At 45.8% G+C, this 12,668-nt stretch overlaps 1 protein-coding gene across 3 annotated transcripts in view; it reads right to left on the reverse strand.

The window, feature by feature from the left end:
• Positions 1 to 11,912, reverse strand: part of LOC310697661 (UDP-N-acetylglucosamine--peptide N-acetylglucosaminyltransferase 110 kDa subunit-like) — a 130,653-nt gene extending 118,741 nt beyond the window's left edge. Inside the window, exons 1-2 of one of the 3 annotated variants that reach the window (XM_083484327.1) lie at positions 11,795 to 11,912; positions 2,671 to 2,821 (exon numbers count right to left, since the gene is read on the reverse strand). In XM_083484327.1, coding sequence (XP_083340453.1) covers positions 2,671 to 2,821; positions 11,795 to 11,831 — 188 coding nt within the window. In that variant the 5' untranslated portion in view covers positions 11,832 to 11,912. Of the gene's footprint in view, positions 1 to 2,670; positions 2,852 to 11,794 lie in introns of all 3 variants that reach the window. The other 2 variants (XM_083484326.1, XM_083484328.1) reach the window with 2 other exon arrangements.
• Positions 11,913 to 12,668: the final 756 nt, after the last annotated feature.

Genomic DNA, 12,668 nt, shown 5'->3' on the forward strand with positions numbered 1-12,668 from the left:
GTTTTGAGGAGAGAAACGGGGCATTGTATTACAAGGGAGCGTTATATATACCTGAAGGAGAGTTGAGGGGAAAGGTACTCAAGCAGCTGCACGATAGCCCCACAGCAGGGCATTTTGGGCAACACAAAACCATGTGGCTGGTTACCAGGGAATTTTGGTGGCCCAAGGTCAGGGAAGATGTGCGGGAGTATGTGAGAGGTTGTGACCAATGCCAGCGAGCCAAAGGGGAGAGGCGGGCGCCGGCAGGGTTATTAGAACCGTTACCCACACCTGAAAGACCATGGGAAGCAGTGGCAATAGATTTCATGACTGATCTGCCAAAGGCCAGAGGGAAAACAGCCATCATGGTTGTGGTAGACCTGTTAACCAAAATGGCCCACTTTATAGCCTGCTCACATGCTGTCACGGCAGAAGAAACAGCTAAATTGTTTGTAGAAAATGTGTTTAGGTTGCATGGCGCCCCCTTGAGGGTGGTTTCAGACCGAGGGAAACAATTTACTTCCAGGTTCTGGAGGAAGCTCATGAGCTTGCTGCATGTAGAGGTCAATTTTTTGACTGCCCGGCATCCTGAAACCAACGGGCAGGCGGAAAGAGCCAATGGCATCCTCCAGCAATATTTGAGGTGTTATGTCAATGACAGAGAGAATGATTGGGTGGAGAAGCTGGCGTTGGCGGAATTTGCCTACAACAATGCGGAGAACGTGTCCACAGGGATGAGCCCCTTTTTGGCTAATTACGGGTGCCATCCCAGGGCTTTCCATGGGGGGGAAGGGGAGAGATGGAGCGTTCCAGCTGCCGAACAGTTCGTAGAAGAAATGGAAGCGATCCATCGTCAGCTCCAACTGAACTTAGACAGGGCCAAGGAGGAATATAAGAGGCAGGCAGACAAAAACAGAAGAGAAGGTGAAACCATTAGGGTGGGGGACCAGGTGTGGCTGTCAACCCAAGGGTTACCATTCAAAGGGGGTTGTAAGAAGTTAAGACCCAAAAGATTGGGTCCATTTGAAGTCACGCAACAGGTCAACCCAGTGGCTTTCAGACTCCGGTTACTGAACCACATGAAGCTGCACCCAGTTTTCCACAGGTCGTTGCTGTCACCGTATAAAGGGGACAGAGAAGGGAGGGTCACTCGGGGACCAGCAATGGAGGAAAGGGAACACAGCTACCATGTAGCGGAGATCCTCGATTCCAGGTGGAAGGGAGATCAAGTAGAGTATTTGGTAATGTGGGAAGGGGAACCGGAGTCGGAAAACACCTGGGTCATGGCAGAGGATGTCAATGACGAGGTTTTAATAGAAACTTTTCATCAGAGGTTCCCACGTAAACCTCAGCCTGTAGCGAGGTTCCGGAGGGAATACTTTGCCACCACCGACGAAGAAGAGGAGTTGGAGGGGTTCACAGATTCCGAGGAGGAGGAGGATTCAGCGAGCCGGAACGGCGACCGATGGAGGGAAATGTTCGAGACGTCTGAAGATGAAGAGGATTCGTTTCGGGGTTTTACCTCCTCACCGCCCAGAGGAGAGGGAACGGGAGGGGGTGAAGGGGGCCCTGGAGGGGAGGTGGATGTCAGGGAACTGCCATCGGAGGAACAGGTGGTGGAAGGGCTCACGGAGGCTGGGAGAGACTCAGCAGCGGAAGCAGGCACCAGCAGGGGGAGAGGTGGGTCTCTGGTGGAAGGGCTCACGGAGGCTGGGAGAGACTCAGCAGCTGAAGCAGGAACCAGCAGGGGGAGAGGTGGATCTCTGAGGGAAAGCGAGCAAGAGGGAGGGCTCAGGGACACGTCCAGCGAGAACAGTGGGGAGGTATCTGAACCTCCCATAGGGAGACCCACTCCTCGCTGGAAACTGTCACGCCGCGAGTCCAGAAGACGTGTTTCCGTTAAGGAGCTTTTAGGCTGGAAACGATTCCGAAAGCAACCACTGTCGGAATCTGCAAGTGACTAGAGCAGCCATGTCTGAGGGGCTCCGTCACAGACAGAGGTTTGTGAACTTGCACAGACTCTGAGGGACTAAGCTTTTACGCACAAGCAGCTCATCATCCCATCACAGGTACATTTTATCATATGTGGTGGGAATGCAAAAGGGTTAGAAATTATTGGGAAATGATATATAATGAATGGGGGGGGGATGCTTAAAAAGACTTTTGTAAAGAAACCAGAAGCATTCCTCCTAGGAATTTTAGATCAAGATTTAGAAAAAAGAGAAATTATTTATGTATGCAACAACAGCTGCAAGAATTATATTAGCACAAGCTTGGAAGACAGAAGAAATACCAACGAAAGAATAATGGCAAGGGAAACTTCTGGAATATGCAGAACTGGCAAAATTAACAGATAAATTACATGAAAAGGATAACGACTTTAAAAGAGAATGGGAACCATTTACGGAATATATGAAGAAGCAACACAATTGGACTCACTGGAAGGGTTTGAATAAACATAAACAATTGTATATAACAAAAAGTAAGATGATACGTATGGGGGAAATTTTGGGAAACAACACACAGGGTGAGTAATATGGAAATAAAACAAAATGGGAATATGAGGGCAGTCCAAGGGAGGAGGGGGGGGGAATATGGAAAATTGTTAGAGAAATATTGTTAGAGGATGTATACATGGAAAAACTGATAATATTTTAAAAAGAAAAAGAAAGAAAGGCCCCAGCCTCCTACCTGTCCAGCCTGCGACACTGGAAGTGAATGGATGAGAGCAGCAACAGGACGCCGGTGTTGTCGGGCTCCTGTCTCCACAGTTGCATGCAGTGCCTCTCAGCAGCTTCGAAGTCTCCCGCCTGATACTCCCGGTGAGCCAACTCTGCCAGCCCTTGGAAGGAAAGCAGACGTTTTGTTGGTTCTGAAGGATCACCAAGACATTCGGATGGGGGGGGAAACAAAAAGTTAGAAGAGGGGAGCCAAAAGCCGACAGACAACGGTGTGCAAATAAAAAGGCGCAATGTCTGGCGTGATGCAAAACCCCAAGGGGGTCTGTAGGGCGAATGCAAACAGATCAGCTAAACGTCAAACTACAATTCCCAACATCCCTGACCACTGGTCCTGTTATCAAGGGATGATGGGAGTTGTAGTCCCCAAACAGCTGGAGGGCCAAGTTGGGCCATGCCTGATCTAGAGCAGTGGCGGCCCAACTCGGCCCTCCAGCTGTTTTGAGACTACAATTCCCATCATCCCTGACCACTGGTCCTGTTAGCTAGGGATCATGGGAGTTGTAGGCCAAAACATCTGGAGGGCCGCAGGTTGGGGATGCCTGCCTTAGACCAAGGTTGCAGTCACCAAAACGGAATATCTAGTTGTCATTTGGGGGCAAAAAGGCTCCAAAGTCTTATTTTTCAAATAATGGAACAACTGTGATTGATTCTGAGCTCAACATCTGGCTAGTTCATTTTGTACAAAGATTACCATAATAAAAGACAAAAGTGGAAAAGACCTAACAGAAGCAGAAGACATCAAGAAGAGGTGGCAAGAATACACAGAGGAACTATACCAGAAAGAAATGGATGTCTCGTATACCCCAGGTAGTGTGCTTGCTGACCTTGAGCCAGACATCCTGGAGAGTGAAGTCAAATGGGCCTTAGAAAGCACTGCTAATAACAAGGCCAGTGGAAGTGATGGTATTCCAGCTGAACTATTTAAAATTTTAAAAGATGAGGCTGTTAAGGTGCTACACTCAATATGCCAGCAAATTTGGAAAACTCAGCAGTGGCCAGAGGATTGGAGAAGATCAGTCTACATCCCAATCCCAAAGAAGGGAAGTGCCAAAGAATGCTCCAACTACCACACAATTGCACTCATTTCACATGCTAGCAAGGTTATGCTTAAAATTCTGCAAGGCAGGCTTAAGCAGTATGTGGACCGAGAACTCCCAGAAGTGCAAGCTGGATTTAGAAGAGGCAGAGGAACCAGAGACCAAATTGCAAACATGCGCTGGATTATGGAGAAAGCTAGAGAATTCCAGAAATACATCTACTTCTGCTTCATTGACTATGCAAAAGCCTTTGACTGCGTCAACCACAGCAAACTATGGCAAGTTCTTAAAGAAATGGGAGTGCCTGATCACCTCATCTGTCTCCTGCGAAATCTCTATGTGGGACAAGAAGCTACAGTTAGAACTGGATATGGAACAACTGATTGGTTCAAAATTGGGAAAGGAGTACGGCAAGGCTGTATATTTTCTCCCTGGTTATTTAACTTATATGCAGAATTCATCATGCGAAAGGCTGGGCTGGATGAATCCCTAGCCGGAATTAAGGTCGCCGGAAGAAATATCAACAACCTCAGATATGCAGATGACACAACGTTGATGGCAGAAAGTGAGGAGGAATTAAAGAACCTTTTAATGAGGGTGAAAGAGGAGAGCGCAAAATATGGTCTGAAGCTCAACATCAAAAAAACGAATATCATGGCCACTGGGCCCATCACCTCCTGGCAAATGGAAGGGGAAGAAATGGAGGCAGTGAGAGATTTTACTTTCTTGGGCTCCCTGATCACTGCAGATGGCGACAGCAGTCACGAAATTAAAAGGCGCCTGCTCCTTGGGAGAAAGACGATGGCAAACCTAGACAGCATCTTAAAAAGCAGAGACATCACCTTGCCAACAAAGGTCCGTATAGTTAAAGCTATGGTTTTCCCAGTAGTGATGTATGGAAGTGAGAGCTGGACCATAAAGAAGGCTGATCGCCGAAGAATTGATGCTTTTGAACTATGGTGCTGGAGGAGACTCTTGAGAGTCCCATGGACTGAAATAAGATCAAACGTATCCATTCTTAAGGAAATCAGCCCTGAGTGCTCACTGGAAGGACAGATCGTGAAGCTGAGGCTCCAATACTTTGGCCACCTCATGAGAAGAGAAGACTCCCTGGAAAAGACCCTGATGTTGGGAAAGAATGAGGGCACAAGAAGAAGGGGACGACAGAGGACGAGATGGTTGGACAGTGTTCTCGAAGCTACAAACATGAGTCTGACCAAACTGCGGGAGGCAGTGGAAGACAGAAGTGCCTGGCGTGCTCTGGTCCATGGGGTCACGAAGAGTCGGACACGACTAAACAACAACAGTTCAGATGACAACCTTGAGCGAGGTTAAGATCTTTGAGAACTGAAAGAAGAAAAGCCATCTATACTGGCCCATTCTGGCCTCTTTTTCTTAAGGACGACTGCTCCTGCTCAGGGTGGATAAAAATCAATGGTTTTTTTAATTAACTTTTTAAATTAAAAAATCAGACTTTTTAATTCAAATCGGATTTTTTTTATTTAAATCGGATTTTTAAAATTTAAATTGGATTTTTAAAATAAAATGCTTTTGAAGAAAAATTTATTCTAAAGAGTGTTTTCTATTTGAGCTATAGTCCAAAGACTATTCATCAGGAAATAAGGATTTGTTTTAAGTTTTTCATGTGTGCTAAAACTCTGTCTTAAGGGTTTTTTTATTAAAAAATTGTTCAACCACATCAGTTAACCAACATGGATACATATGCTCATGTTATTGTTTCAGTTAAATTAATTGTTTAAATTGTGATGAAGGAAATGATTCTTTTTCTCCTTCCAATCAAGTACAGCAGAAAAGTTGTCCAAATAGAAACTGTTAACTTATTAAACCTCACCATCATTTCATAATTATCGGTCTATGTATTTCTAATAGTAGAACCAAATCAGTCATTTTTTATATAACTGTAAAAACGACTCTGAAAATTGATGATTCAAAAAAGGAAGCCTTCCTTCCAGTTGTCAATAATAAGAGGCTGCCAGCAAGGTTGAACCTTTCTGTTAAAAAAGGATTTTATCATTCCAAAAAGAAAACCTTCCTCCACTTGTCAATATTAAGAGCAGGGGTAGGCAACCCAAGGCCCAGGGTCTGGATCTGGCCCCATTGCCTTCTAAATCCAGCCCACAGACGGTCTGGGAAGCAGCGTGTTTTGACATGAGTAGAATGTGTGCTTTTATTTAAAATGCATCTCTGGGTTATTTGTGGGGCATAGGAATTTGTTCTTTTTTTCTCTCTTCAAAATATAGTCCAGCCCAACACAAGGTCTGAGGGACGGTGGACCAGCCCCCTGCTGAAAAAGTCTGCTGACCCCTGTAACTGGGTGTTGCCCAAGGCTGAGCCAACATCCTGCCCACCCGTGGCAGAAAAACCAGGCGAGACTTGAATCCCATAATGTGTGCTGCAGAAAGAGAGAGACAGGCAGCTTGCATGGAACAGAGAGGGAGGGAGGGAGGGAGGGAGGGAGGGAGGGAGGGAGGGAGAGCTGATAGTAGTAGTAGTAGTAGTAATAATAATAATAATAATATATTTATTGTCATAAAGATATAATTGAAAGAAATAAAGAAATAATTTATTATTTTAAATAAATAAATAATTTTTATAATTATTTATAATTTATTTATAATTTAAATAAATTATTTCATAAAGAAATAATTTATTATTTCTACCCTGCCCATCTGCCTGGGTTTCCCGAGCCACACTGGGTGGCTCCCAACATCGACATCATCATCATCACTTAATTTAGGGAAGCTTTTGGTATCTGAAGGACTATTGTATTTTAATATTTTGTTGGAAGCCGCCCAGAGTGGCTGGGGAAACCTAGCCAGATGGGCGGGGTATAAATAATTATTATTATTGTCATTATTATACCCCACCCATCTGGCTGGGTTTCCCAAAAGAAGACGCAGAGCAAACCATGTGACCAAAGAACTGCGGATTGGGATGAAGGGGAAATTGCTGTCAGAGAAAAGGGCAAAGGCCCAGTTAAATTCAGGTTCAAATGCTCTGCTGCGAAGTGACAGACCAGTAACCGTCGCTCAACCCAACTTCCCAGGGTTGGCGCGAGGGAGCAAGGAGCAGAGGGAGAACCGTGTAGGCTGCCCCCTGACCCCTTTATAGGAAGGACAAGAAATAGGCAAGCAATAAATAAAATAAAATAAAAATACAATGTTGATCATGAGCTAGCTGAATTGAGAGGCATATGATTCAAGCCGTATGGAGCAAACTTCACACACGCCACTTACAAAAATGCTCATTTCTGTTCCAGAAAGGCTAACAGGTTGGTTACATTTAGGGCACAATGGTCACTCACGTCGTAAAAGATGAAACTCGCAACTTACGCACATTTAACCTGCGCACATTCAGCTTGCCATGCTTGGCTAATTATTATTATTATTATTATTATTATTATTATTATTATTATTATTATTTCTACCCCGCCCATCTGGCTGGGTCTCCCAAGGCACTATAGGCGGCTTCCAACAAAAGATTAAAAATAATTAAAACATCAGTCATTCAAAACTTCCCTAAAAATAAAAAATTGAAAGGGCCATGTGTCTGGGTAAAAAGCCTTTGGCAATCCCACTCTCTGTCGAACCCAAGGTGGTTTCATAAGCCAACGTAACCCCCCAAGTTAAGTTGAGAATCGCCTGTATATAAAGAATTTTTCATTTGGACATTTTGAACTGTTTTCCAACTGAGATCAAAGTTCTAGTGGTTGACATTCGGACATACACCAAATACTGACCACGGACTCGTCTCTTTCTTCCAGGCAGTGTAAAGGTACACCAATCCCCACCCTTACCTGTTTAGAGAAGTTTTGAATGACTGATGTTTTAATGTCTTTTTAATCTTCTTTTGGAAGCTGCCCAGGGTGACTGGGGAAGCACAGCCAGATGGGCGGGGCAGAATTAATTTATTAGTAGTAGTAGTAGTAGTAGTAGTAGTAGTAGTATTGTTGTCATCATCATCATGAGATTCGGAAATGTGTCCTGAACAGCGTCTTGTTGCTGCATCATTATTATTATTATTATTATTATTATTATTATTATTATTATTCCTACATTCTCTGCTGCTCCTGGAAGGGGCGCCTGCCCCTGAGAAGGGGCTTCATAGAACCCCTGACTGCAACTGCATTTCAAACAAGTCGGGTTCTTTTGTTCAAAAACAAAATAAATCAACACACTGTAGTTAAATGAGAATATGCAAGGAGCAGATGGCTTCTTAAGGAGTTGGGACTCAATGTATGCTTCTCTGTAATTTTCCTTTCAAGCCGGCAGCTTATTACGAGGTCAGCAGACAAGATCAGCAGAGCAGGTTGACACCTAAAGCTGAATTTCTATTGTGTAGACCTATTTTTTTATTTTCATGTGCTGCCAATGACCAGGCACAGCACTCAAGTAGGATCTGAGATTTAGACTACACCACATTCACATGTCACACTACCTACATAGGACCTTTGCAAGTAAACCACCCAGTGCCGGATTTATGTATAAGCTAAACAAGCTCTAGCTTAGGGCCCCACTCTCTTGGGGGGGCCTCAAAAAATTGAAGAAGAAAAAACTGGATGTACATTTCCAAAAGAGAAGATAAAAAACAAATAAAATAAAACCGACATACAGCAAGTGTTTAGTGTTGTGTCGGCTCCTATTTGTGATGTGCAAGTAGCTTTAGATACCCATCACCATATTTTTCACTCCATAAGACGCACCTAGTTTTTAAGAGGAGGAAAACAAGAAAAAAAATATTCTGAACGAAATTCTGAATGAAACAGGGAGGATTTGCTGAAACTAATTTGGAAATTGGGATGCAGAAAGGGGAGGTATGGGGAAGTCGGTGAAGTAAGGTTTAAGAAATAAGGATTTGAAATTATACATGTTTGTTTATGTGTTTGTCTGTTTGTATTGTGTATTGTTTGTGTTTATATAAATTGTGGAAAACCAATAAAAAATTTTATTTAAAAAAATAAATTCTGAATGAAACAGTGGGTGTATGATTTTTGTGGTTCATGCTGTGGCCACAGACATGTGATCTGATGGTGAATTTGGGCTGACCCAATGCAAAAATCCTGAGGATCCATGTGGATCCGTGCTTTGCAACCATGTTTTTGCGCCATTGCGGCCCCACACAACAGTGGGTGCGTGATTTTTTTTGGTGCAGGCTATAGCCATGGACATGCTATGTGATTTGATGGTGAATTTGGGGTGACCCAATGTAAAAATTCTGACGATCCATGGGCTTTTACTTTCCCCCTCCCAGGCAGCCTCTGCTAGCATCCCTTATCTCTCTCCCGATCCCACCATCAGCTGCTTCCTTTCAACACTCCCTTCCCTCCTTTGCCTTAGTGTCTTTTCCTTAGCTGGAGAAGTTTTTTGCTCCTCCTTTTCTTCTAATTTCTCTCCTCATTGCTTTAGGTCTTCCTGCTTCCCCCCTTTGCAAGTTTGCTGTCTTTACCTCCCTCCTCCCAGGCAGCCTACTCTTTCTCCAGCGTCCCTTATCTCTCAGCGGCTTTTTTTCAACACCCACTTTCCTCTTTCAAAAAAAAAAAGCATGATCTGCTTTTTGCCCTTGGGCAATTCGGCTCCAGGGACCACGCATTCGCTCCATAAGACGCACAGACATTTCCCCTTACTTTTTTGGAAGAAAAAAAGTGCGTCTTATGGATTGAAAAATACGGTAGGTCCATAAGTTACCATATAGCATATATTCAACACAAAAAACAGCAACAATTGGTTGTGGACAAAGGACAGCTGGACATATCAAGGGCCCCATTACCTTCAGTAGTTTAGGGCCTCATCAAACTTAAATCCGCCCCTCTATCTATCTATCTATCTATCAATCATCTATCTCTCTATCTTATGCCTGGTCTACTGACAACAACTGGTGATGATTATTAACTTATTATTTATACCCCGCCCATCTTTTTTAAAATATTTTTTATTCATTTTACATATAGTCGCATTGCATGACAACATGTCTTCATACGAAATCTCTTTGGCTCTGCTGAGCCTCCCTCCCGCCCAATGGTTTTTTACAAACTTCAATTTTGCTTCCATGCATTTCACGTCCTTTCCTGTTCTTGTGATGTCATTCCGGAAGTTAATTATTCATCCTGAATTTGGTTGCCTTTCTTCTGGCAAATCTTCAGATCACCCTGCTACTGATAGACCCGGGGGCCGGATCCGGCCCAATTGCCTTCTCAATCCGGCATGCGGACGGTCCAGGAATTGTGTTTTGACATGAATAGAATGCGTCCTTTTCTTTAAAATGCACCTCTGGTTGATTTGTGGGGCCTGCCTGGTGTTTTGACACAAGTAGAACGTGCTTTTATTTCAAATGCATCTCTGGTTTCATAGGAATGTGTTCATTATTATTTTTTCCCAAAATAATCCGACCCGAGGGACAGTGGACTGGCCCCCTGCTGAAAAAGTTTGCTGACCCCTGTACAGTACTAGATTGTGCGAGTGTCTTTCCTCAATAAACCAAGTCTTCAGCCAGAGATGCACAGGTAATTCAGGATATTCAGACCAGAGGCATGTTGGGGGGGGGGGGAGTGAACCAGCAACTCAAAATGAGCAGATCTAAGAAGTGTAAATCCACTTACTTATTTGCCCCAGGGGGCAGTTTGGTCAAGCTGGGTTTCAAGGCTGCCGAAAGGCACAGAGGTTGCCCGCCCATCCCAGCAAACAGCTGCTGCCCTGCCTAGTGACTGTATTTTTCCGTGTATAAGACTGTATTTTCCCCCAATTTCTTTAATTCTTGATTTCCTCGATATCTGATGGGAGGGCGTTCCACAGGGCGGGCACCACCACCGAGAAGGCCCTCTGCCTGGCTCCCTGCAACCTTGCTTCTTGCAGGGAGGGAAGCGCCAGAAGGCCTGCGGGAGAGCCTACTGTGAATAGGCTCTATAGGCTAAGTGAACTCAACACAGGCTCTCCTTGTGCATCACCCGCATCAAAACAAGAGCAAAAGAGAGAGCAAACAATAAGAGAGGGAAAAGAAGCAAGAGCACCTCAATTTCAGCTCTCCCTCCGGCTCCTATTTATTTGGCTTAGTGTAAAGAAGAAGCTCCCCTAAACATGAAGATTTACAGCCGGACAAAAGGTGTATTTTAATATTTTGGTGGGAGCCGCCCAGACTGGCTGGAGAAACCCAGCCAGATGGGCAGGGTATAGGTCAGGCACCCCCCAAACTCAGCCCTCCAACTGTTTTGGGACTACAACTCCCATCATCCCTAGCTAACAGGACCAGTGGTCAGGGATGATGGGAATTGTAGTCCCAAAACAGCTGGAGGGCCAAGTTTTGCCATCACTGGATGAAACTGACAGGAAGAATCCGGAACCAGCGAGATCAAGCCTTCCACAAAGACTAGAATAAATTTACATTTGAAAGACAACTGTAAGTAATTAACATCAGTAGCAGGGTGATCTGAAGATTTGCCAGAAGGCAACCAAATTCAGGATGAATAATGTAATTAACTTCCGGAATGACATCACAAGAACAGGAAAAGGCGTGAAATGCATGGAAGCAAAATTGAAGTTTGTAAAAAACCACTGGGCGGCAGGGAGGCTCAGCAGAGCCAAAGAGATTTCGTATGAAGACATGTTGTCATGCAATGCGACTATATGTAAAATGAATAAAAAATATTTTAAAAAAGATGGGCAGAGTATAAATAATAAGCTAATAATCATCACCAGTTGTTGTCACTAGACCAGGCATAGGCAACCTCGGCCCTCCAGATGTTTTCAGACTACAATTCCCATCATCCCAGACCACTGGTGTTTTTAGCCAGGAATGATGGGAGTTGTAGTCTCAAAACCTCTGAGGTATCCAAGGCGGAGACCCCCACCGCGGACCGGCCCTCTCACCGTCGGGAGCCAGGCCTGGGGACCCCACCCCGCCTCCTCCTCCTCAGTCCGACACCGAAGGAGAGGCTTCCTCGCCTCCCAGCGCCCGGGGACTCGCGCGCCCCTCGCGGTTCCCTCCTGAGGGGCGAAGCGCTTCCTTCGTCGCCGCCGCCAGTACCTGTGCTGTCGGAGACGTTGCCCACGGAGGTCGCCATGGCTCTGGCGACAAGGCTCGGCTCCACGTCCGCCGGGGGCAGCGACGACTCACGAAATGGCGGTCGGGGACGCGCGCGGACGGGGACGCTAGCCGCGGCCGGATCTTCTTTTGACAAAGTAGTCCCTCCCTTTCCGCGCCTCGGGGCGGGGCGACGCGCTTCCCTGCCGCCGGAGGAGAAGTCGGAAAGAAGAAAGGAGGCGGGACGCCGAAATAGCCTGGGCTGGAGGAGCCGAAACGGCCGCCGAGAGAGGAAAACGTTCGCGTGTATCCCTCCGCCGCGCGAAAGCCGATACACTGCGGTAATTTGATGAGGCGCGCTTGCGCCATGCAGGACAGTCGCCTCGCCTAAGCCAAAGAAATGTGCGCGCTTCGGGAACGCTCGCCTCCCCTCAGCGAAAGTAAGGCTGAGGCGTGTCGCGCAAGGGCCGGGGCGGGGAGAGCGGGAAAGATGGCCGAGGGCCGAGGCGTTTCCAACCTTTGGCACAGCCTGCACCCCAAATAACTCAGATCCACGGCTTCGTGGCCATACTGTGTCCAGCCCCAAGTCACCCTCAGATAAAACATCATGGGCATGGGCACAGCATGCACCACAAAAATCACGGGTCCACGGCTTCCTAGCCATACCGTGGCCCAAAAACGTGGTTTTGGAGCACGGATCCTCATGCTTTTTGCATTGGGCCACCCCAAACCCACCGTCAAATCACATATCATAACCAGGGGCACAGCCTGCAAGACAAAAACTACGGATCCAGGGCTTCCTGGCGACACCGTGGCCCAAAAACTGTTGGGAAAAAGCACCAAGGCAAAAGCCAGCTCCAGATGTCTGGAATGCAAA

Source organism: Podarcis liolepis (genome assembly GCF_965112155.1).
Source record: "Podarcis liolepis genome assembly, chromosome: W".
NCBI classification, from domain to species: Eukaryota; Metazoa; Chordata; class Lepidosauria; order Squamata; family Lacertidae; genus Podarcis; species Podarcis liolepis.